The 26,152-nt window shown below is 45.4% G+C and overlaps 1 protein-coding gene and 1 long non-coding RNA gene across 2 annotated transcripts; both read left to right on the plus strand.

Moving 5' to 3' along the window:
• The first annotated feature begins 1,266 nt into the window (after positions 1-1,266).
• Positions 1,267-21,376, plus strand: LOC133933607 (sodium/potassium-transporting ATPase subunit alpha-1). The gene is made up of 23 exons (XM_062380736.1): positions 1,267-1,479; positions 11,593-11,706; positions 12,233-12,292; positions 13,691-13,792; positions 13,916-14,017; positions 14,130-14,243; positions 14,458-14,592; positions 15,045-15,162; positions 15,254-15,522; positions 15,607-15,915; positions 16,794-16,928; positions 17,037-17,235; positions 17,329-17,504; positions 17,624-17,760; positions 17,884-18,034; positions 18,526-18,694; positions 18,769-18,923; positions 19,023-19,146; positions 19,797-19,942; positions 20,049-20,179; positions 20,522-20,623; positions 20,733-20,824; positions 21,010-21,376. Exons 1-23 carry the CDS (start codon positions 1,468-1,470, stop codon positions 21,036-21,038), a joined length of 3,081 nt encoding a protein of 1,026 aa, XP_062236720.1. The 5' UTR covers positions 1,267-1,467; the 3' UTR covers positions 21,039-21,376.
• Positions 21,377-23,652: 2,276 nt separating this feature from the next.
• LOC133933291 (uncharacterized) lies at positions 23,653-24,704 on the plus strand. Its single transcript, XR_009912050.1, has 3 exons — positions 23,653-23,790; positions 23,866-23,969; positions 24,653-24,704. It is a non-coding gene; the product is annotated as an uncharacterized LOC133933291 (long non-coding RNA).
• Positions 24,705-26,152: the final 1,448 nt, after the last annotated feature.

Here is a 26,152-nt window from a genome sequence, read left to right on the forward strand (position 1 = left end):
ATGTTTATGCCAAAGGCTGTCTCACGGGAATCTATTCGTGCAGTTCTGCATTTAGAAGGTTCAGAAGTTCGACCACACAACAACCTTGTCAAACCTTGTCAGCAGGGGGGGGGAGGTGTCTGCATACCCAGCTGTTAATTGTGTGTGTGTGTGTGTTTACAGTTAGGTGTGTGTGTGTCTGTGTGTGTGTGTATGTGTGTGTGTGTGTGTGTGTGTTGGGGGGGTGGGGGGTGGAGGGGTGGGCCTCTTTTCACAGAACAACAGTGATGGCTTGAGATACACTTGTGTTTGTGTGTCCATGATGGCTGCCTCGTTTATTGTGCCCTCTAGAGGTGGCCTACAGTAACGCAGGTTCCACACACGTGTTTTTTGATGCTTTCATTTTTTAGGACAAGATGTTGAATATCCCTGATACGTTTGAAGGTGCACGTATAATCTGCACAATTTAAGTTACCAACCAGCAGTAGTTAGCGGCCAGCTGCGGATGTTAGGGACTTCAGTTGTGAGTCTTAGCGTTAGCAAGTGGTTATTTGTATTGTAATCAACGATATAGGCTGGACTTGAGGGTAAAGCCGAACGCTGAGGCTAAAGCTGCCAAGGCTTTCAAACACAAGATATAAGATATACAATGGGGGCAGATTTTGTCACCTTTATACATAACAACTTTTCATACTTCTGGGTTTGTTCGTATGGCGGCTGAAAGAGCTCAACACACTGCACATTACGAAAACACGTGCAAATAGTAAAAGAAAAAAACAGATGCAAATTAAGAAAACAACATCATCAATTTGACAACAAGTGCGCCTTGACCAAAAAGTCACAACATCTGCAAACACAGACACGAGCTGCAAAAAGAAATAGCAAAAGTGAAAATGTTCTCTGTAATTGAACATGTTGTCAAATTGATGAAGTTGTTTTTCTCAATTTGCACGTGTTTCTTTTCTATTTGCACGTTTTCTCATTTTGCAGTGCGTTGCTCTCTCACAGGTTTCCCCTGTATTGATTTATTCACATCAAATAGTTATCGGTGGACAAGGCTGAATTTTGATTTGTTTTCCAATCAGTGTGTGTCTGTGTGTGTGTGTGTTGAACGAAAAGAAGGAGGGATGGGGGGGAAAGAAGGAAAAACGTCCAATAATGGCAGACGCCCCGCCCCCCTCCGTGGCGTTACCATGGCGAACGGCGTCGACGTCACAATGGAAGGAACGCCGTCTATAAGTATCGGAGGATCTGCGGCGGCTCGCGAGCTCGGATGTGTGTTCCTGAGGAGTGACACGTGCTGGGGAAGAAACAAAAAAAAATCTATAAAACTTACAAAAAAAAAAAAAACACACAACAACATCAGCAGCAGCGGGCACATCCTTTCTAGAGTTTTAATGGTTTTTACTGTGCAACATTTTTAAGGTGGATTTCTTTTTTTTCTTTTCAATTTTTACTGGGGAGAATTAAACCGACAACAGGGCAGCCATGGGGAGAGGAGTGAGTATATATGTTTGTGCGTCTGTGTGGTTTTCTTTATTTTTGATTTGAAACTTCGCCATTCAAACAAGTGGTTTCTCTGAATCCGGGTCGGCGGTGTGGGATGTTAAAGTGTCACATGTGATTGAAAGAAAAAGTAAATTTCTCTCAAAATGCCCCCGAAAAAGAAACTACTACTTCCGTGTTTGCGAACCCCGCGAGCCTGAAGACCCCCTGCTTTAATTCCATGTGTCCGTTATGTCTCGCGGGGGAAGAAGAAGACGAAGAAGAAGAGTTGGTATTTTCCGTGGCTCGCGGTCCAGTTACATAACGGGATGTTCTCAAACATCCGGGACTGTCAAAGTTTCTCTGTGTAATGAAAGTAAAAACCCGGTTTAAAGTGTGTGTGTGTGTGGGGGGGGACAGGAGGTCGAAGCCCGGCGCGGTGGTTACTTCACGGACTCCACTCGACCACTTTAAATGGAGCCAAACATGCGTGGGAATTTCCAGCATCTGTGCTACTAACGTGCAGCAGCTTTTTCTTCTTCTTCCTCTCTCATTTGAGTAGTTTCCAAGCCCAGCTGTGAATTCTGGGTAGAAGGGATGTGTTTAAAGCACAACCCCCGTCCTCCTCCTCCTCCTCCTCCTCTCTCACAGGGAGATTTTATCTGTGACCAATGGTGATAAACTTATCTCAAGTGGCATCTACGCACCTTTTTTGTTTGTTTTTGAGGAACAAAAGAAAAGAGTGTGGCTGCTTTTCAGGCTCGTGCACTTTTTATTTGTGATGAAGCGACTGCATGTGGTGATGCACTTGCAGGAATCAAGCGCAGGAGTGATTCTTTTAGCCGTGCATTACCCATCAAACCTGGATTTCATGTCATAAAATGAATAATTGAGTTGAAATAAAATGGAGGGGGGGGGGGGCGGGGGGAGGAGGAGACGCTCTTAAACGTTGGGATTTTAGCTCGAGCAGGAAGGTGCGTGTGTTTCTGTGTTTCTCTGGTTTCCATCTTCAGATCATTGTATTTCCATGTTCGAACCCGTGATCTGGCCCTGAGGCGTCCTCTGAACGTGATCCCACCATGAGAAGACGCAGCCCAGACGCACCAGCAGCTTTTATTGCCCCTCGGCCACACGGCTGTTATTCTCCACAGACCTGCCCGAGAGGCACGTTCCAGGCGTGAAATCGAACCCTGAAATATTAGGAGTCGCCACACCCTGCCATGGTGCGCATTAGATAAAAAACAACTCATTATAGATTCAGCCTGCGAGGGATGGAGAGATGGACGGAGGGGCGAGGAAAAATTCTCATTCACTCTTGCTTCCTTCATTTCTTTCCTCCCTTCCTTCTTCTCCATGACGATCACTTAGGATTCAGAAAATCTTTCCTCTTGGCTGCTCCTGCTGCCCCCCCCCCCCCCCTTTCTTTCTCCCATATGTGATGAAAGCCATGCCCTGCCCCCATCCACCTCCCCACTGTGTCTCCCCTCCACTCCTGGTGTAAGGAAGGAAGGAAGGAGGAGGAGGAGGAGAGGTAGGATGAGAAGTTGTTTTGTTGTAATGGAGAAGAATCAGGGCACTGGAGTGGGAGCACACAGGTATGAGAGCCCCCCCCCCCCCCCCCCCCCTGTGTTTTGAACACTCGCATCTTAACATGAGATCACTGCCTCCGCTGCCCTTTTCCAGTTTTCCCATCACGTACGCTGCACATTGCAGACGAACAGACAGAAGGCAAGTGAGCAGAGAGGAGGAAGAGGAGGGATTGATTACATGAGAGAGAGAGAGAGAGAGAGAGAGAGAGAGAGAGAGAGAGAGAGAGAGAGAGAGAGAGAGAGAGAGAGAGAGAGAGAGAGAGAGAGAGAGAGAGAGAGAGAGAGAGAGAGAGAGAGAGAGAGAGAGAGAGAGAGAGAGAGAGAGAGAGAGAGAGAGAGAGAGAGAGAGAGAGAGAGAGAGAGAGAGAGAGAGAGAGAGAGAGAGAGAGAGAGAGAGATATATTGAGGAGAGCCAAGAGGCACCAGTACCCGCATTGCCCCAGACGTGATTTAGAGGACGGAGGTTGGGGTGCGGCTGGATTATTTCATTCACTTGTATGAAAGATCTACTGCAAAACCTCCATTATGTTTACTTTCCTCTTGAAAAGGCTGCAGGCAACTTAAAACCCTAAGTGACTTGTTGATCATCGCTCGTCCGAACCCCCCAGTGTCCTCACCGACTGCTTGACTGTGCAGCGAGCCAGAGCGGGGGTTCGGTGACAGCTGGGAAACTCGCAGGAGACCGACGCAGGCGATCCAGCTAAATATTTCATAATCTTACCTCACTCAATACTTCCTCCTTTACTTGGGTGAATTGTAAGGATGACAGCCACTTAAGAATCCATATTTCATCGCGAAAATTGGGCCAACAGATATTTGGAGAAGGGAAAAGACGAGGGAAAGCGTCGCCCAGTAAAAAAAAAAAGCATTTCTGTCAGTGTCACCAACAATATATCTGGAACTAGAGCAGCACTTAGTGGAGTGCACGCATCCGCCAAGGCCTGAAACTCCCTTCAATTGAATCAAGCGGCACCAAATTGCCCACACTCAAAAGATTTAATTATTTAAATGCCTAATCTCACAAGTTGACATTTTTCCCTTCTTTTGTGTTAATCCGTGCAGTTGGTTCTGCAACTATGAAAGCACAACCTATAATGTAATAAAAATGTCCATGCATGAGACCTGTGCATTGTAAAAAATATCAAAATCAGGGGCATCTTGCTTGCCGACATTAAAATAATAACAGTATTGCTTGATAATACTTAGGTTTATTCCTTTGTCCGTTGGGCATTAGAAGACTTTGTTCTAATTAAATGAATGCATTATGTCTGCTTGCACACTTTAGATGTTGAATTGAAGGAGTCAATCAGTGCAAAACTTCAGTCGTAAGTTGACAGATCTGCAGATGCTCATTAACCCAGTGTGCAAACGTATAAATCAAGTGTGTGCGGTTCAACCAGAGCTGTAAAGGCTGCTTGCTGAACGGATGGTGTATGAATCTAGGCCAGCCTCACTGCGCTTGGAGCCGTCACACTCGACCCACAGACATGGAGAGGCATTTTGTTTTTCGAGCGGCTCTGATTGGAGGAAATCATATTCCCCAAGTGAGGAAATGTCTGTTCGGTGGCACCACTCGCACCCAAATTCATTTTTTAACACCGCTCTCCCCGGCCCCCCGGCCACTTTTTCATCCCTCCGCCAGAGGGGCTCCCCGGCTCCACCTTCACCTCCATCCTTCACAGTCGGTTTCCCCCTCCACCTCTGTAATTGTACCTGTTTTCTGTCCCTCACCCTCGCTCCTTCTCCGAGGATTTAACATTCTTTCCGCTCTGCAGTCATTGTGTATTACCCGGGGCTTTTGTCACACGCCCCCCCCCCCCCATCTCTCTTCTGTAACCCCCCCCGCCTGGTCGTTGCTGTACCTTGTTTCATCTATCTTTTCTTTCAGCTGCTCTTTTCCTTCCTTCATCTCTTCCCTCCCTCCTCCAGTTCTCTCACATGCCAGCTCGCTCCCTCCTCGCCTCTGTTTGGCCAAGCAGCTTGAGCCGCTCGGTTTTGTTTTCTGTGGCAGCGCTTTGAACTTTTCGCTGCGAGCCTGTTGCTCGGCCTGAGTGGAACATTCGCATCAGAAATAACAAACTCCGGAGCGCACTGTTCCCCCGCCTGTGTCCGTGCATCTCCTACGTGAAGAAACATGGTGTTTTTCCATGACATGTGATAATCCGGGGCCTCAGCGCCGCGGCCTGGTCACTGGGCTTTTTGTGTCATGGGATTACGACGACGTGAAAAGACAGGAAGTTTGGACATTATAGGCAAAATGACCCCCTCAGCTCCCCCCCTCCTGCCTCCTCGAGGAAATGATGCAACCTGTAGCCATGGTGTCTTGGCGAGTTAAAGGAGCAGAAGAGTGGCTAAGGCCTGAGAGTGAAGAAAAAAAAAAAGCAGCCATTGGTTTATTGCTTCATTCATTCTGGGCCAGAGGAACTCCTGGTTGCTTGTTCTGCTCTTACGATACTTGCTTTTTCCCACATTTAACAATGTCAAGAGTCCTTTTATACCATCATATGTGCTGAATAAAGATTAATGCATGCCCCTTAATTTAATCACCTTGATAAGTAAGGAATTAGATCAGCGGATAATCCTGAAAAAGATCAAGAAAACGTTTTTGAATTAGATTCCTGCCAGAGAGGATTGTGGCTTAATGGAAGTTTATATTAATGTTAATAACCTAAACACAATAACCTTTTCAAAATATTACAAATACTTAAAAGTTTAAAACCAAAAAATAGTACTTAAAAAGTGCTTTCGGAACCGCTTAGATATTAAACAGAGTCTTGATGTGTTGTGTGAGACTTGTCCCTAATGATTCCCCGAGCCCTTTGGTGAAGTTGTACTTCATAAGTTGAGGGAAAGCGATGGAGTGATAATTCACCATTTGTCTGACGGTGGCAGTATGTGAAGTTCTCATTGCGGCGGTGCCGGGCAGTCGGCGAACTGCCCGCAAAGTCTCCAACAAGGAGAGGCTTTGATTCGTGTATTCGCTCATTCATCCGCTCATCCATTCACTTTTGTTCTGCTCTGGTGGGGGGGGGGGGGGAGCTGAAAGTTGCACTGGACGTGTAGGGAGAGTTAAACACAGCCCCCAGTGTAAATTAACACACTTTTTCTTTTCAATGTCTGAACAGAAAAGAGGGATGGTTGGGAATAAATGAAAGAGGAAGGAGGCAGAGAAGGGGGGGGGGAGGGGCCACCACACGTGATCGCCCATTCACATATCTCAGGAGGTGCTGTAATAGTCGCCGGTAGCAACCGGGAAAGTTCCAGGACTGTGTGAGAGTGTGTGTGTGTGTGTGTCGCCACAGTTGAATGAGCGGCTTGTGTGTCTGGCTCCTCAGAGGAATTAGTTTCTTCCTGTAAAAAGTGTGTTCTTAGTAAAATATGCAGCCACTTGACCGAGCGCTATCTTCTGCTACATGTGAGCCTCCAGGACGTGGTTCTCTCAGGGGAACGGGAAGTTCCATTCATTCATCGTTTTCGTAACTCGCCTCTTCACACTCTTCAGATAGCGTGGGGCCTCATTCATGAAAAACATAAAAAAACACAGCTAAAATAGGGAAAATGGAACATGATGTCACCAACTGAGGGACTTAAGTGTGTAATCTGCACTAAGGATGTGTTCCAGTGTCAGCTGAGGTCTGGTTTCTGGGGTCTGTATGGTGTAGAGCTATTTTGTACTATTCCCCCAAATCACCCTAAAGAGTGAAGCAAATATGGCGTTGGTCGACACGTCCCTGGCATAGAAAGTAGCCCTCATGCCCGTGGTCTTAAGAGACACATGAAATGATTGGAGGGTTTTGTTTGTGTTTTTGATGCAGATTTAATGGGAGCCACACAAAGGGCCATTGTTCCACGTTCAGCCGGCTCCTATGTGTGTCTGTGTGTGCGACTTCTGTCATCTCTGTGCTTTAGAGCATCAATTTCTCCTCTTCTACTCATCTCTTGTCTCATCTCAACGCTTTTGATGCAGACTGTTAACTCATAGACTTGATAAAAAGATGGACGACATGACAGCTCCACAAAAGTGAAGCCAAAATGTCTTGAACACCACCTGTTGGCTGGCTGCAGTATCTATACTGTACCTATAGGTAATAGTTGCAATAGTTAGAGATATCGCTGAAGTCAAAGTGCTGTTGGATGCTAAAGAAAAATCTCAGGGTCACCGAACTTGTAGGACGATATTGTCAGTGAGCCGCAAAGATCTTTACGATCTTTCACAGTTTTTGAGATTCTTTAATGCATGATAGCAAAAAAAAAAGTATAAGTATAAGTAGAGAAGTATATTACACTGAAGCAGTATATTACACTGAAGCATTTGCAGGTTGTCTGCTGTAAGAGCTTCCTGTAAAATATTGGCCGTCATCAGATCTGTGAACTCTGACAGCTTTTCTACAGCACTGGGCATGAAAAGCCTTGCTGAAGCATCTCGCGTGATGATTAGTATCCAGGCTTTGAGCTGCGCTGCACTGTTGCCAAATCAACATACCAATATGTGGGCTATGACGTCCTGTACAAGATGGTCTCCATGTTATTAATACTATTAACCAGAGCTGTGGCCCGAGAGCTCAAAAATGCCAAAAATGAAAATCTAAATCCTGTTGTATTCCCTTCTCAATACACCCAGGAAAAAAATGTGGTTTGAAATATATTAATGGTTTTATTTTTGCCTTGAATTGAAACTGAAACACATCAAAGTGTGAAAACGGATCATAAACTCCCTGCAGCCTGCAAAAATCTTTAAATTCCCTCTCAAAAACACTGAAGACTTGTCTTTATAGACACTGTGTGTGATGGGTAGATGAGATGTTGGTTCACCAGCAGAGGTTACTGACACCTCTTGTACTATAAGAGAGTTTCTCAGTTTATGGCAGCAGGTACAGACGGCGGCCACAGACGTTAATAAATGTGATCAGAGTTGTCAAGTGCCATGTGCCGTGCTGCCATAAAAAACTTAACAAGGAAGTGGTTTTAGGCGGGGGTGCCCTTATTTCTGTGCAGCGTGCCGAAGACGGGGGAGCTGACAAAATCCCCGACAGGCCTCGCTACAGCTCATCTGAGGCTCCCCCGACTTCGTTTGTTGTCGTCTCATTAGTTAAGAGTGAAGCTATCTCTTTTTCTTTTAACTGGGAATTTCCCTTGAAGGCCTCGTGCACAGAATCAGCAGGTGCAAAAAAACAGAGCGAGAGAAATGTCAAGTAAGTTTAGAAGTCGGTTTTAATTGCACCCAGAAAGATGTGAATATCTCGACAGAACAGTTCTTGTTGTGTGATGAGCTGCATATTGGTGTTGGACTGACGTGCCAAGCTGCTAATGCCGAAAACCAGTCAATCCAATGCTGTGATGGAGCGAACAGAGCTGATGGTAGACGCTTTGAGACTGCTCATCCCGGTAACTTGACTTTTCCAGTTTGCTCCGTCTTTTGAAGGGAAATGGCACAAGCAGATGCGGGGGGGGGCGACTTTGGCGTCTTGACGTGCATGGAAGCAGCTGAATGTTTAAATATCAGCTCCCCCCTCGGAGTCTGCTTGTCGGGCACGACGTGCTCTGAACATTTCCACTCTGGCATTTCGGTGGAGCATTCCAACTATCATGTGTTTTGATCGTGCAGATAAACAGGCTTTATTGGTTTTATTGGTCGCTACGCAAACACTTCAGGTCACCAGAGAGCTCGTAGGTGAACCCATGCGTTTCCCTCTAGCCGGGTTTTATCGCTGCTATGTGCCTGAATTTGCATTATCATCATAGACGAGGAAAATGGCAAATATTCACATTTTAGAAGCTGGAACTGGAGGATTCTAAGCAGCATTCTTTTAGACAATTATATCCTTTTATTTTGATTGCTCTACTGTAATTCTAAACACAGTGATAACACAGTGACAACACATTAAATAACCAAATACTTCAAGGAGGCTCAAATAATCCTCTAGTTCCATTCGCGTGTCTGTTGGATGCAGCGTCTGTCCCACTTTCAGGCCCTGGACCACTGTCTGTGAATTATTTGCCTGAGCCAGATGGCCCCTGTGGGCCCTTGGGGTTCGAGAGGCCGGAGTGATCAAGGACCAGACTCTGTGTTTTCCCAGCTTTACCAACCAGGGGGCTGGAGCAACAATAACAACATGTGCCAGGATCACACACTCTGCTCTGGTGGCTCCCTGGGAAACTTTGAAAAAAGTTGAATGCGACAGAAAAACTATATTAGTTAGCATATTTCCATGACAGGGGCCATGTCCAGGACGCCCATATTTGGTTGTGTCGGTGCAGCGGAACCACGCCCGGGTCATTTTGTGTCCAAAATATCGCTGTCTGAAGAGTTTCTTTTCAAAATGGCTGCTGCACACTGTGTCGTTGCATGCAGACAAATGGCTCATTAGTAGTCACTGGGCAGCCTCCCTCCCTGCTAACATGCTAACACCTCCAAACTCTGTACAGTGTTGAATTATAGATGAGCCTTAACTGCTAATCAATGCTGGCTTGTAGCGCCAGGATCTCGTGTTACCTACCTGAAACACAAACAGGTTTGGCTGTCCCTCTGTGATTCACACTCACACACACACACACACACACACACACACACACACACTAAGAGGCCTACACATGTTTCTATGTTCAGTGATGCTGCACATAAGGGCGACGGCCACAAACACATGTAGGTCACATCTGGATGTTGATCATTGATTGGCTGCTGTTTGCTCTCAAAGTGGGCAACATGGATACAATTATTTGTATTTGTAGCTTTATATGACAACCTCAATATTTACTATGATATTGTAAATGAAACTCAATCACATTTAAAGCAAAAAATCCTGCAAGTGGAAATATTTTAATGAGATCCATTACAGTCAGATAACAAAGGGAGGAGCTATATTGGCTATATTTAAAACTGTTAAGTTTCAGTATCCTAATGGAGTGCGATCCTATATTCTTGGAGTATAATTCAATTTGTCAGATTGATTAAATGGTTCATCAAAGTTTGTGTTGATCATTTAAAATGCTCAGTGTTGAGGTATGTAGTTCATATACCAGTTGTATACTGGTGCCGCTGGTCCCTCACCGGTTGCACGACAAAGTACAAGGAGGAGTTATGGATAGTACTATGGTGTTGTCCCATGACACAGCACCCACTGTTGCTAAATTGTTGCAAGTATTCGTCTTTTTAAATTTCACCTCAGCCGCTCTTCCTCTCTCCCCTCCTCTCTCGTTTCTCCGCTCCCTTTATCTATCGCTCCCTCTCTCTGCCACTCCGTCTCCCACACCCTCTGGCTTACAGCCGTCTGGAAGACACTATCTCTGCCCGGGCCTTTTGTTGCTCTGTCGGCTACAGCGGCTGCTGATAATGAGAAGCGGGGGGGGGGATGTCTGTGGAGGAGACGGCGGAAAGAAAGAGAGGATGGGTTGTGCCAAAGTGACGGGGCATGAAGAGAAAGAGACGAGTCGCACAAATACAGGACACTTCTGGCCCTGAAGTCTGTTTGATCATTTTTAATTGCGTATACCAGGACTTAGACATTCTCACTTTAATTAAAGAGTTTCTTGCCTAAAGTGGGAAAATTTGTGTCACAGTCTGAGTTAAAACCGAAAAATAGACCCCCAGTGTGATAACCATTGAATGACTCCGCTCTCGGGGTTGACGGAGGTATTTAATTGGTTATGTTTAGGAAAAGCTGGTGACTGAATGGAGCTCTGTGTATTTAAAGCCGAGACAGTGACGTTTAAACAAGTAAAATTTGTGTCATGCAGCAGCCTAATCTAATCAAAAAGGTTGCTTATCTCTCAACCGACCAAAAACCCCACAACTCCTGCTCCTCCCTCGATGCAGTTGCTCAAAGTGAAGCTGTTTAGTCTTCTGCTGATAAAGGAAACTCCTGCGACAAGTGATAATCACTTGCAATGTTGCGATTTTGCATTGTCTACATATAAAATCTAAAAGATGTAAAGGAAGTGGTCTGATTGATGGAAGAGTTAGTACAGAAGCCTTTCAAGAAGTTAGCATATTCTGAAAAAGTGGTTCCCCACGGAGCTCTTTTTGCAGAGGCAGATGGCAGCTCTGAGGAAAAAGCCTCAATGAAAAAAACTTCACTGTAGATATTTTGAACCAAACTCTGTGCGACAAGTTAAGAGGCACTTCTGTTCCGTCTGTTCTCTTCTTGGACTCTTAAAGTTTGTGGTGTCCTCAGTCTTAGAAGTTCATATCTGGTTCTAAGTGCATTAACCCACAAGGAAACTTAGATAAGATGCAGGATGATACAATTTCGTCTGGGACTTGGAGTCATCAGCACGAGTCAGTGTCCCCCCCCCGCTTCTTCAAATATGGTTACTTCTAGTAAGAAATTGGCGAATTACAATCCTGTGTGTGTATTGTGGTTTTGATAAAATATGGTAAGGTATAGTTAAATGTTATCCGACCAATCAGATTGCTGTGTATGATGACCTGTTGTACTTAAACTTGCTCATCACTGAATCAACAAAACAACGACTTAACCTGAGGAGGAAGATGTTTGGATTCTCATTTTTTTACTTTATTCTCCCTCTGTCGTGTTTCCAGGAAGGACGTGAACAGTATGAGCTGGCTGCGACCTCAGAGCAGTGCAGCAAGAAGAAAGCGAAGGGGAAGAAGAAAGAGAAGGACATGGACGAGCTAAAGAAGGAAGTGGATATGGTGAGACACTCAGATTGAGTTCTTTCAACTGTCTCCCTCTGTTTCTTTAACTTCTCTCACCTCTCTATTCATGCATTGGCCAGATTTCTGTTTTATTATTTTTTACATATATAAATCCATTCGATATCTGTATCCATTACTTTACTTCTTCATACATAACCTCTGTTATCTTAAAGCTGTCCGCCTAATATTTCCATTATTTTTAATTTCTCTCCTTTTCTTACGATCTCAAAGATGTCTTCTCTTTACTTTCTTTTTCTGGCGCTCTCTTCCTCCCTCCCTCATGTCTTTTCTTGGCTCCTTATCCATCCATTCAACCTCTCCCCTTAACTGTGAACGACTCCCTGCCATTGTTCCACCTCTACCTTGTGAGAGGTAGTCATTTTGAAATGAAAGGTCAGCATCCATCATAAATGTCACTGGACGTTGGCGTATTGAAAACACACACACAGACTAACACACACTCACACAGCCACAAACTCACACACTGGACTGATGTCACCGTCTCTTCTCTGTGTCCCTCCAGGATGATCACAAGCTGACCCTGGATGAGCTCAGTCGCAAATATGCAACGGACCTCAACAACGTGAGTGAGATGAGATGATGTGTGTGTGTGCTTTTTAAATGAGATGCAATTTTGGTTGCAAGATCGCCCCCCTCTCCAAACTCCGGCATCGTAATGTCTTTTTGAAAAGACAATATCCATCAAATTGTCTGCATTTATCACCGAGATCAAATAAATATCAAATAGCTGAGGGGATCAGCCGCTGGGGACGTGATCGGCCCTCCCTCGGTTTATTAAGAAAGATTGTCTGTCCCGGAGGAGAAGGAGGAAGGGAAAAGGAGATGAATGTAGACAAAGAAAGGACGGATAGAGATGGATGATTTATAAATATCCAAAATTCCTTAAATCACTTTGTGTTCAGAATCGAAGGTAACTAAGAAATATAATTATTGAGCATAAGATGTTGAATTTGGGACTTCTGAAGCCTTGTTCCTGTTGTATGCCGTCTTTGTACTCAGCTAAGCTAAAATGGCTGAAGCCTGTAGATTCATATTTTCCAAACAGATATAAGAGTTGAATTGGATTTGTATTCTTTGTCATGCCCAGTGCACTTGGATTTCAAGACACCCCTGATTTACAGCCATGTTCATCTTCTTATTCTTATTAGGTACACAGAAAATGGGGATGAATAAATAAATGAAAAGGGAATAACGGGGCGAAAAAAAAAAAGAAATCTGAAAAGGAAACGGCATTTCTTGAATTTAATGCTGGTGCCGATACGAATATTGAAGGGGGCGTGAAGTGAGAGCTGATTACAAGTGGTCACCTCAGAAGCCTCCTGATGAAAGGTGTGAATGGAGCGACCGGAAAGACGATCGGGGTTCAAAACAACCCTACCCCCCCCCCCACCCCCCCCCACTTACCTTTAATCACACACTCAAGCTCGCTCGCCCGCTCCCCTCATGCAAATGCGCTCCTGGTCATACTGGAAAGATCAAGGAGAATGCTTAATGAGTACCTCTAAACCGGGGTCGCCGAGCTCTGCGTGCGCTTGCATGCAGCATTTGTGAATAATTTATTAGCCTGCACAAACATAGCCCCCCCCCCCCCCCCCCCCCCCACCTCCTGCCCTGATTTCATATGAATCTGTTTGCCTCGTCTTGGCCTTAACCTCCTCCTTCCACCGGTTTTATTTTTCCTACCTGCTGATGAAGGAGACTGAGGCTGTTGATTCTGTGTTACTAGGCAACGCAGCATCACCTGCAGCTCCCCTCGGACTTAAATATGTGTCAGGGAGTGTGTGTCAGGGAGTGTGTGTCAGGGAGTGTGTGTCGGGGAGTGTGTGTCAGGGAGTGTGTCTACACGTGCGCTTGGCTGGCAAACAAACAGGGCTGTGCTTCAACAGGTATTTAGAATTAGAAGTAGTCGATCGCGTGCTACATTTTGTGAATTTGAATCTGTGTGTTCTGGTCACATCAGGGTTTGACCAATGCAAAGGCTGCAGAGAATCTGGCCCGTGACGGCCCCAACGCCCTCACCCCCCCTCCCACCACCCCCGAGTGGGTCAAATTCTGCAAACAGGTACCATCCTCACTGGTGATAGCAACACCTTCTGGGGGGCTTAGATGTAACCACAGTCTCCTCATATTGAAGCTGCATAGTTTTCAGATGTGAAAAGGTCCCTTCTGCTCTGTCTTCATCCAGATGTTCGGCGGGTTCTCCATGCTTCTGTGGACTGGTGCCGTCCTCTGTTTCCTGGCCTATGGTATCCAGGCTGCAATGGAGGATGAGCCGGCCAATGATAACGTAAGAAGGCCCTGGAAATAGTTGCATGATGACTTAATGTGCCAGTATGCTGCATTGTTTTAATCTTAATCTGGACCTTTTTGTAAATTAATGTGCGTTTGTCTGTTCACAGTTGTACCTGGGTGTTGTGCTCTCTGCTGTCGTCATCATCACTGGCTGCTTCTCCTACTACCAAGAGGCCAAGAGCTCCAAGATCATGGACTCCTTTAAGAACCTGGTGCCACAGGTACCCCTCAGCCGGCAGTTTAAACCTTTTCATTCATTGATCGTCTTTTGGTTTCATCCAAGCCTCCAGAAATGTTCTATGATTACAAAAATTTGCAAAAACCAGAGATATCAGTTTTGAACTCCTCGGAAACCACTTTGAATCAGAACTTTGGTGTTTGTCTTAAAATTAGTTTTAAAATTTGTGTCTGTCTCCATCCCATCTTGTCTTTTAGCAAGCCCTGGTCGTCCGTGACGGTGAGAAGAAGAGCCTCAACGCTGAGGAGGTGGTCGTTGGCGACTTAGTGGAGGTGAAGGGTGGTGACAGGATCCCCGCCGACCTCCGAATCATCTCTGCCAGCGGCTGCAAGGTGGGCAGCTCAGGAGACGAGTAGTTTTTCTTCTGTCTTAGGATCCACTTAGCTTGAAAACCACTTCTCCATCAAACATTCCAGCGGTACCTTGACTTTTTTAATTTCTGTCTGCCGCTGCGCTTTGGTTGACACTTGGAAAAAAACTTTGAACCTCTTTGTGTGTGCTCCCTCTTGAAGAGACAAAGTTATTCAAGTACTACATCTGTTGTCTTTAAAGTGGCTTTCAAATCTTTTGTTAATATTTAATTACAAGACAGTGACACTTCTTGGGATCACAGATTGTGTCTGTGATCCCTTTTGTTTCCTGACAACTGCAGGAAAAAAGGATTGACGGTGGAGGAGAATGTTTTGTTTACCTCCTCCTGCGATGGATTACTTGGCAGCCGTCTTCCTGTCTTATTCTCCTTTTGTTTTTGATCATAAATCAAAGTGTATGTCTCATTCCTCAGGTGGATAACTCCTCTCTGACTGGCGAATCAGAGCCCCAGACTCGTACTCCTGACTTTTCCAACGAGAACCCGCTGGAGACCAGGAACGTTGCTTTCTTCTCCACCAACTGTGTGGAAGGTATGACGGTGGCCCTTTCAGAGACAGACATTTTGTATGTAGTTCAGATATCAGTGAATCAGAGATGTCATAAAATCCTTCCTCGCCCCAGGAACTGCTCGAGGTGTCGTGATCAGCACCGGAGATCGTACCGTGATGGGCCGCATCGCCACGCTCGCCTCCGGACTCGAAGTCGGACGCACACCCATCTCCATCGAGATCGAGCACTTCATCCACATCATCACCGGCGTGGCTGTCTTCCTCGGCGTGTCATTCTTCGTCCTCTCCCTCATCCTCGGATACAGCTGGCTGGAGGCCGTCATCTTCCTCATCGGTATCATCGTCGCCAACGTGCCAGAAGGTCTCTTGGCCACCGTCACTGTGAGTCCTGCTGTTTCTCGCGTAGTAAACGGATCCAAAAGGTGACTCAGCTCCTCGACTAACCCGAGCAATCCCACCTCCTAGGTGTGTCTGACCCTGACTGCGAAGCGTATGGCCAAGAAGAACTGCCTGGTGAAGAACCTGGAAGCCGTCGAGACCCTGGGCTCCACCTCCACCATCTGCTCCGACAAAACCGGCACCCTGACCCAGAACAGGATGACCGTGGCCCACATGTGGTTCGACAACCAGATCCACGAGGCCGACACCACGGAGAACCAGAGCGGCGCCTCCTTCGACAGGAGCTCGGCCACCTGGGTCGCCCTCGCCAGAATCGCCGGGCTCTGCAACCGCGCCGTCTTCCTGGCCGAGCAGGGCAGCGTGGCCATCCTGAAGGTTTGTTAATGCTCTTTGCATTGCCCTCCTCTTCCTCTGCGCACTTCAGTAAATGACACCTAATATCAAGAGAACCTTCAGTAACAAACTGACCAGCTGGTTAACTGCCTGTGAAGCTGTTCGACTTATGTAACTTATGTAACTGGGTAGATCTTTTTAAATAAATAAATATTCAAACACTGACCTATTTTATCAGTTTGGGAACGGTTTGGGCTGAGTGCAACTGGAAAACCACAAATTCTCCTCAGTGATTCTGTAGTTGTAATTTCATAAAGATGTTTACAGCCCGCACCAACAGGCCTGTTTTCCAGTTTCCACTCTCCCTGGAGTATAGGCACACACATGTTTCAAACACATAATTATTCTGAACACCGCCCCTACACACCCACACACACACACACACAAACCCTGTCCTCGGTTTTCACCACATGTTGATAACCTGTTTAGGTGTGTGTGTGTGTGTGTACATGCATGTACTGTATCTGTGTGCTAATCACCTGTATTTGTCTGGCTGCCATTGCGGCTCTAATTACCAGTCGTTCTCTCCCACGGCTCATTATTCTTTCCCCCTCAGTCACTGGTTCAGGACTAAAAGTCGCTGTTTATCAAGTCCACTGATTTGCTATGGAAGGAAAATAAAGAAAATTAGCATTTTTCTTTCAAGGCCACCTTCCCAGAATAATCTCCATTACTTTGTATGTTTTTGAATAACAAATGGATGCGAAAAAGTGTTTAGTGTGTCGACTAGGACAGAGATTATTTGCGTTAAAGGGCCACGATGGTTAATGGAGATGTTGAAGATCTTTTCAATCTTTGTTACTGAGGCTCACAGTTTCAATTGTGCATGTGATCGATGTTCTCCTGTCTCCGTCCACCAGAGAGATGTGGCCGGCGACGCCTCAGAGTCGGCCCTGCTCAAATGTATCGAGCTGTGCTGCGGATCCGTTTCGGAAATGAGGAACAAAAACCCCAAAGTCTCCGAGATCCCGTTCAACTCCACCAACAAATACCAGGTATGAAGTTGTCATTCTTCCCCTACATTCATCTTCTCCTTCAAATTGCGATATTTAAAAGCACGGATGCTGACGCCGTCCTGTTGTATCCGTCCTGTGTGCCCGTAGCTTTCCATTCATACGCACTTAACCGAATCTGAGGGAGAGTCCAAGCACCTGCTGGTGATGAAAGGAGCCCCGGAGAGGATTCTGGACCGCTGCTCCACCATCATGCTGCAGGGCAAAGAGCAGCCCCTGGACGACGAGTTGAAAGACGCTTTCCAGAACGCTTACCTGGAACTGGGAGGTCTGGGAGAGAGAGTGCTGGGTAAGCATGCAGGGATCTACTATTTAAAGATTTTGCCTAAAGGTCAAATTCAATATCATCTTTGACTCGTTGTATTGGTCCTGCTCCGGCCAGGTTTCTGCCATTTCAACCTCCCGGACGACCAGTTCCCAGAGGGCTTTGCTTTTGAAACTGAGGAAGTGAACTTCCCCACGGAGAACCTGTGCTTCATCGGCCTCATGTCCATGATCGACCCCCCTCGTGCCGCCGTGCCTGACGCTGTCGGCAAATGCAGGAGTGCCGGAATCAAGGTGTGTCAAAAAGCCACATTTTACTTTTGCGTCAGTTGTCATTGGATGTGTATTTTGACGGCATCACTGACATGTGTGGATTCCTTAAAACTCATCCGCACCACCGTCCCTCCTCCTAGGTAATCATGGTGACAGGTGATCATCCAATCACAGCCAAGGCCATTGCTAAGGGCGTGGGAATCATCTCTGAAGGCAACGAGACCGTCGAGGACATCGCTGCTCGGCTGAACATCCCAGTCAATGAAGTCAACCCAAGGTAGGGACAATACTGAGAAAACCATGTTAGAATATCACTTGGTTAATTTTTTTAAATACAGTTTCCACGTAGGTCTGTGTGTGAACGAGTGTGAGTGACCTAACGGCCGTGTGCTCCCTCCAGAGACGCCAAGGCCTGCGTGGTCCACGGCGGCGACCTGAAGGACCTGGCCCCGGAGCAGCTCGACGACATCCTGAAGTACCACACGGAGATCGTCTTCGCCAGGACGTCCCCGCAGCAGAAACTCATCATTGTGGAGGGCTGCCAGAGACAGGTGTGTGTCCCAGGCGGCGGTGTTCGCTGAGTGTTCAGGTTCAGTTTTGAATCAAAGGAGCATTAAAGAGTATTTTTATTCAGCTATTTATTTACCTGAGGCGGTGTGAAATATTCTTAAAGCAAATATTTAAAACAGTCATGTCTTCGAAGCCGGTGTTTTTTTTTTTCTTCTGCAGAATGACACAGCAGCTTGTCAAATTCTAATTTTTATTTAATTTGTATTTTTACTTCTTCTTCTGTGATGTAAATTCATTTTTCTTTTGTAATTCTTTTATTCTTTTAGAAACCCTATTAAAAAAAATTGACTCAGTCAGTAGTGTGACTTTTATTATACGGACGCAAAATCTGTCTTGTCATTTCTCTTAAAAGTAGATTTCAAACAAAGTATCCATTGTATCATTTCCTGGCAAACCACCAGTCAATATATATACACTAATACAATTGCAACAAGTAAAAATAGCATCCTCACATTTCCTCTTTTCTCCGCAGGGCGCCATCGTGGCCGTGACAGGTGATGGTGTGAACGACTCTCCTGCGCTGAAGAAGGCCGACATCGGCGTCGCCATGGGCATCGCCGGGTCTGACGTCTCCAAGCAGGCCGCTGACATGATCCTGCTGGACGACAACTTTGCCTCCATCGTTACCGGCGTGGAAGAAGGTAAGACCGACACAACAGCATCACCGGCTCAGTTTTTTCCCTCCGAATATTCATTTTCGAAATTACGTCATCAGGTCGTCTGATCTTCGACAACTTGAAGAAGTCCATCGCCTACACCCTGACCAGTAACATCCCCGAGATCACGCCCTTCCTCTTCTTCATCATCGCCAACATCCCTCTGCCCCTTGGAACCGTCACCATCCTCTGTATCGACCTGGGAACCGACATGGTGAGCTCTTTGACCGGACACACAGCTGATCATCTCGTGACTTGACGGCTCAAAGCCTGTATTTATTTTATATTTTGTTATTTCCCCGTCGTCTCCCAGGTCCCTGCCATCTCCCTGGCTTACGAAGCCGCTGAGAGCGACATCATGAAGAGGCAGCCCAGAAACCCCAAAACGGACAAACTGGTGAACGAGAGGCTCATCAGCATCGCCTACGGACAGATCGGTAAGCTCTCTGCCGAAATCAGTTTCTCCTGAAGAGGCAGCTCAGTATCTGGGTGGTCCCGAGATAACCCAAAGAGTGGCATGCACCAGGAATAGGCTTTCTCAGAGAGAGAACTAGAGTGTTTGTGTTTGTTTGTGTTCTGACGATAAAGCAGTGCCACTTCGGTAATGACGCCAAAAATAATCCGTCACCCTCCTGAACTTCCCTTATAAGAGCAAAATACAGGCAAAAAACCTTTGTTTAGATATTTACGTTTTTACTGCAAAGATATGAGCCCACCTGCACTTTTCTTTCCAAATATGATCCTGTTATGCATGTTATGGTTTATTCATCTCAGAAATTTAAAGACTAATTGGATTGGGCCTCTTATTTCCTCAGAAGACGACCTAATCTCATTTATTTGTTTACTCATCCGGGGACAAATGATTCAGTCCTTAAAGAAAATTCCCCCCAAATAGAATTAATCCGATTCACATTCATCCTATTTGCACGAGGCCACTTAATCGTTTATCGATCGGAGCTTCAATCTCAAATTCTAAAGCGAACGAATCAACCTTATTTTTTTCTTAAAGCGTGAAACTGAAATTGATCAGAGATGAATACAAATATTGGATGCAGCCTGGTCATGCTGTCCCATACCCTTCCTGCAGGTATGATCCAGGCGCTGGCGGGCTTCTTCACCTACTTTGTGATTCTGGCTGAAAACGGCTTCCTGCCCTCCACCCTGGTGGGCATCCGAGTGTCCTGGGACAATAAATACTGCAACGACCTGGAAGACAGCTACGGCCAGCAGTGGGTCAGTGAGATGTCTTGCGTGGACCACGAGTAAAGGTTCAGATTCGTCCGTGAAACACCTGGTTTAAACGATTGTTTATCCCCCCCCCCCACCCCCCTCCCGTCAGACTTATGAGCAGAGGAAGATCGTGGAGTTCACCTGCCACACGGCGTTCTTCGTCAGCATCGTCATCGTGCAGTGGGCCGACGTGATCGTGTGTAAGACCAGGAGGAACTCCGTCTTCCAGCAGGGCATGAGGTGAGTTCCAGTCCGAGCTGTGGCTGGTTATTTTATTGGGGCAAAAATACACCTCTGCTACTGGAACAGCCGCCTGTGTGACTGTCCCGCCTCCTTATTTCACAGTGCGCGCGCTGTTGATCTTTTCTCAGAGGAACCCCAGTTCACCTCTGTGTTTATTTCAGGCTATAAACAAGACGATCTGTTTTGAAAAGGCATTGCAGACTGCGGTGTGCCTCGGGCCCCCGGCTCAGCGCTGGTTGCAATTTGAAATCCTGGCACCGAGCGGTTCAAATCCAGCTATTTTCAGGTTTGATTTTCTCCAAAAACAGAGTCTTGATTGTTCCTGCTTGTGTGTCTCAGGAACAAGATCCTGATCTTCGGGCTCTTTGAGGAAACCGCCCTGGCTGCGTTCCTCTCCTACTGCCCCGGCATGGACGTCGCCCTCAGAATGTATCCTCTCAAGTGAGTAAATCACAATAACCCTGCCAGTTGTGCGCAGCTAGCTGAATCTGTCCGTGTCCCGAGGCCCTGGATCAGTTTCTCATGGTCTTGTCTTGTTTGTGTTTTCCAGGCCCAGCTGGTGGTTCTGCGCCTTGCCCTACTCCCTGCTCATCTTTGTCTATGATGAAATCCGTAAGCTGATCCTCAGACGCAGCCCAGGGGGTGAGGACAGAATCCGCGACTTTATTATCTTTCCTACCTCTCGTCCTTCTGCACATTTGATCAAAAAATCTGTCTTCCTCCAGTGTCTTTACACAGTTTTACGGATTTATCATTAAAAACTGCCCAATCTATGCAGGAATTGCCTCTAAATCCCGTGCGTTTGTTTTCCTCCCTTGTGTGTCCAGGTTGGGTGGAAAGGGAGACCTACTATTAAAGACCTGTCCGTCCAGTCATCTCGCATCTTCTCTTGTCCACTCCCGTCTTTGCATGAATATTGTCTTGCTGCTCGGAATAAAATTTAACTTCTGTGGGAAAAAAAAAATTAAAATTGGAACGTGTTTTTATATTAGGGAATGCTTGATACTACTACTATTAGACAAATACTGAGATGGAACATGATGATGCCGATGATGATGTTGAAAAATGATAATGCTAATCATGAAATGAACATTGACATGACTATGCGTGCCTTGTTTCTGAAACAGGACCAATTTTATACATGTTTTTAACAGTTATAAACGTTCAATAAAAATGCGCTCGAGTCAGGTCCCACACACGTGTCCTGTGCTCATTTGTCCTGTGTGAGTGTGAAGCCGAGAAGACGCAGCATCCCTGGATTGGTGTGTGTACAATAAATGACAATGCCTAATGACTTCTACACACAATCATTTTGTCTCTTTTATTGGCTTTTTAACTTAAATCTCTTGGAATTTGATGTGTTAAGGTGCAAACAGAATATTTAACCTTATTCCTCAAGCTTTCCCCTCGTTTATTGATGCAAATACACAATTTTTAATGAGAAAGGCACTCTGTAATAAGCGCACTATTTTGCTTTAATAAAAATGAATCACGTTAAATATAATGTATTATATTTGGGTCCGAGTCCAAGGACAAAAACAGTCCCCATTTGTTACCTCTTTTAGATTCACTAGATTCAAATTTATCTTGCAATTTGATCAAAGTGGGGAAAATGGATCCTTCCCCAAATTGAATGGGTCCCTTATTTTTGTGGTAATCTTAAACAAATGCAGACAACTAATGCTTTATATTCAAGTATATAAGGAGTTTATGGTTTCAAAATAAAGCAACTCTTCTTCCATCCGTGACTTTGGAAAAACAAGACGGTAGATTAGCTGTCTTCAGTCTTCATTGCTGGATAGTGATAAACGCCACAATAACACAGCTTTTCAGCTCAGTGATGTGGTTGGGAGATGGAGGGGAGGGGATAATTAGATAAGACCATAATTAGATTTAGAAGAAAATCCATGCTTAGTTCTAATCAATAAATCGTACACAAATAAACAGTACTATGGACCTGTGTCTTCATTTTTATTCACTGATTTGTCTCCATTGGTAGATAAAGGCTTTTCTGCCAGCACCTGACAATCTTTCTTATTTCCTTTAAACAACATGGCGACATTCGGTTTATTGGTTTATAAATGGAAATGTATCAAACGATGAAGAAAGAAATGGTGAGTTTCCCCCAACAAAAGAACCCTCTGATACATTTGGAGTCTTTATCTCCCTCTAACCTGTGGCAGCTGACATTAGGAGCATGCTGCCAGCTCGGCAAAGGTCGAACCACAGGGTCAGATTGTGCGCAGGTCTTATCAGGCAGCGGCTTCCAGCTGCCAGTTGATATAACTCGTGCCGTGGCTCCAGTGTGTGCTCAAGTGAAATGAAAATGACATTTAAATAATATAATGGCTGTGATTTTTTATATTCAGCAACACTATTTATATTGACCTCCGCCAAGGCCCAACCAGCTTCCTGTGGAACTACACTTAAATTAATGAGATCCAGTTTTTATTTATGCTGTGTTCGGCTCCAACTCCAAGGAAAAAGGCTTTTGGGTTCATTTTTTAACATTAAGCCTCCCGGTGAAGCTTAAAGTTTCCCAAATGATTATATTCTTCCCGGCTGTTATGACATGAACTTTGCACATGAACTTTGTAGAAGAGGTTCTCAGAGCTGCAGGGGCCATGTTGCATCGTGGGTGTTGCGGTTCACCGAAGAATAACTGGGACGTCTAATCCAGCGTCCATTATCCTCAAAGCCGGAAGTTTGGAGCAGCTACTGTTTGGGGTCTCTGTCCTCCTACTTGGTGCCTGCTGCTGAGAGTTGACACACACACGCACGCACGCACGCACACATACACACACACAGAGGAGACTGTTAAGACTCAAGGAAAGTGGAGGCTCAGAGGGCTCCTACGTTTTGAATCAACAGTTTGAGATAAGGGGAACTTGCCAGACCCTTATAACTGCTGCAAGACTATTACCAGTTCAGAAAGTCCATTCTGCTTAGGAATTTTCCTAACTAAGAAGTATTTCAGCGTCTGCCATAATAAGAGCTGTTCCAGTTCTCTAAATGATAATGAAAGGAGCTTCAATGCTTCCTAACTTATCTCCTTTGGAATAGGAAACATCATATACATACATTATATCATCCTATTTGCCTGGACACACTCACATTAATTAAAAAAATTGCTGTTTTATTCTCATGACACGATCCAGAACTGATTTCTTCAGTAGATTATTTTTGACTTTCTGATCGCAGCCCTGGTCACTTATAAAACAAGAGGCTCACCCGATCAAACCATTTGAAAACAAAAAAGGGTCTAAACAGCATTAACAACAAGCTGAACGCCCACGTTAAGAAACACCACCCCCTCCTCCCCCCCTGTGTTGCTGCAGCTCTTGGTATGGTCCGCTTTCTGAACCCACCTGCGTTGTGGCCCAAACAGGAAGTAGAAGCACTGAGGCAGCAGGTGAGGCCCAGACAAGTCAACTCACCTCACTAATCATGAGAAACAGTGTGAAAATACAGTAATATAATGAAATGTAATGACAGGAGAGCAAACAACAAGTGATAAAGATGTGGGGCTGTGACACATTCACCTCCTCCTGGATTTAGTGGTGTTATATTAATGCAGAGGAGCAAAACAAGTGCAGTTATCTCTCTTGGTATGTTGTTGGAGTAATTGTTGGAAGAAGTGAAGTACAAGTACGTCAAGTATCTTTAAGTACTTTGTTACTTAGATATGCCGAGGTGGAGGACCTGAAGGACGACGTGCGTCTCCGGAAAACAAGCTAGCAAGCTAACGGCAGAGGAGAATGAGGACAGAGGAGGAAAGATGGAAGAGGTAAAACATACGATTTAAACATATACGTATATAAGTGTTGAGAAATGGGGACATTACACGTATGTGTGTCACCCTCTTGTTACAGGAACTGAGAGAAGATGAGGAAACTGAGGACACCAGGTGAGGTCATAAGGTGAAAGAAGCTGCTTGAAAATATGTCAAATAATCAAAGAATTAGCTGAAGAGTAGAAGTAAAGTTAAAGGTGTGGAAAGGGAAGATACATTCATTCTTTCCGAAACTGTAAATGTGACCTGCAAATTTCCAACTTCCGACTTCCGTGATGACACAGTGTCAAACGGACACAAACATGGCTGACCCCGAGAAGCTGATGGAGAAGGCTCAACTGGGACCAGCGCAGCCTCCGTTCATACATAAACAAAACAGAGGAGGGGAAACAACACACAAGGCATCAGACGCTGTTACACATTTTATTCTATACAGCACTTTACAGTAGACGGGCCTCAGCGCCACAGTATCTACGTATCCATGAGCACCGCCATTGTTGTGTGAATGTCGGAGTAGATGCATTTTCCCTGAGTGGAGTTCTATTGCCCTTTTTCCGAGTAAGAGGCTGGAAAAAACTCACATACACATAGAAAGCAGTAGTTTAAAATAATAACGTGTCATTTGTCGTGATAGATATCTATCGACTGATGGGAACATTTTCACCCTCATGTTCCAGAACCCGGGGGGAAGCAGCGGGCTCCTGCCACGTGAGGAGGGAACTGAAGAGGTAACGCAAGGTGAGCTCAGAAAAGATGTCATTTATTTTAAAGCTATTAAAATGTTGTGCGGCGGTAAAGTCAAGTATTTTCTTTCCTCTTTAGATTTGACACAGTTCTCAATGGCTTATCTTCCATATGCATGTAACCTTGTCAAGGCAGGACAAAAAACAGGCATGAAGATTAAAAAAACCCGACCTGGTTTTATTGATTCCCGACATTTTAATCTTTTATAGATATAAATTGCATCACTTTGCACATTTTCCCCTCTGAAATCTTTTACCGTGCATTAAGTGTTTAAGCCTAAAACTGCTTATAAGATCACTATGGATTAGTGACTGTGGCGAGGACAGGGTATTTGTCAAGTATATTTAATACATTAAGGCAAATCAAACGGCTTTATGAAATGGATTTAAACCTGGAGAAGGAAATAAATTGAATTTAAGGTGTTCACCAGGATAAATTGAACTCCCTCCGATTTCACATTTTCGACTGTGCACAGAATAATATCTGGAAAAAACACCAAAATGTCGACACCTGTCTTTTCCCAGTGAGACGTCTTCATATAGCGTGAGACTTGGTGTCCTGGGAGCTCATTAGAGGAGAAACCTCTGGATGTATTTGATGTCAGGCTGTGTGTGAGACGCTGTCTGTCTTTCTCGCCCTATGTGTCACAGCACATCAGTGCATCAGGTCACACGTTCTTTTATCGTCTAGAGACCCAGACAATTTTAATTCAAGATGAAGAATCAAATACAAATATGTCACCTATTATAAACTGGGCAGTATTTTTCGATCTAGCTTTCAACATGGGAAAAATGTGTCCATGCAGTAAAGGACACACACATCCTTAAAATACACACACGCACACACACACACAGACACACCTCTTGGTCACACAAAGGGACAGGGACTGACTGTGAGGCTCCTCTGTGAGTTGTGTGTGCGTGTTGCAGTTGTCAGTGAACACTTCAGCTCTGTCAAGATATCGCACATCTCCCGACTGACCCCAATGACAGCTCTGGGGCTCTGAGCTCAAGTGTGTGTGTGTGAGTGTGTGTCTGTGTGTGTGAACCCAAGAGCATGCGTGCCGACACCGCAGCGTTAACTCGGCCCACGTCCCTCGTCTCCGTCTCCGAGGATCCACTTTGCTCAGAGACGGCTGGTCTGATGACAGATGTCGTATAAGCCGGCGAGGAAGCGGCCCTACGGAGGGACAGAGGACGACAGAGACCAAGAGGGGGGGGGGGGGGGGGTCTCTTTTTTTTTTAAAAGGCCAGCGAGTTGATTGCAGAGCGGACAGTTGGTCTTTTTGGGTCGCTCAGTGGTACTAAATGACTTGACAACCTGTGGGACAGAATGACAAAAACACAACCGTGGTAAATACTTGAATAGGGAGGAAGTGAACAATCCTGGAAAATGCTAATGATAAAATATTACAACCGCTGCCAAGATTTTCT

This window comes from Platichthys flesus, chromosome 22, assembly GCF_949316205.1.
Source record: "Platichthys flesus chromosome 22, fPlaFle2.1, whole genome shotgun sequence".
Lineage (NCBI taxonomy): Eukaryota > Metazoa > Chordata > Actinopteri > Pleuronectiformes > Pleuronectidae > Platichthys > Platichthys flesus.

Bases quoted from the DNA above. Each gene is read 5' to 3' on its own strand.
- LOC133933607 (XM_062380736.1), top strand. The intron at 15,916-16,793 runs GTTTGTTAATGC...TCCGTCCACCAG, and splicing joins GCAGCGTGGCCATCCTGAAG to AGAGATGTGGCCGGCGACGC. The intron at 20,825-21,009 runs GTGAGGACAGAA...TTGTGTGTCCAG, and splicing joins CCTCAGACGCAGCCCAGGGG to GTTGGGTGGAAAGGGAGACC.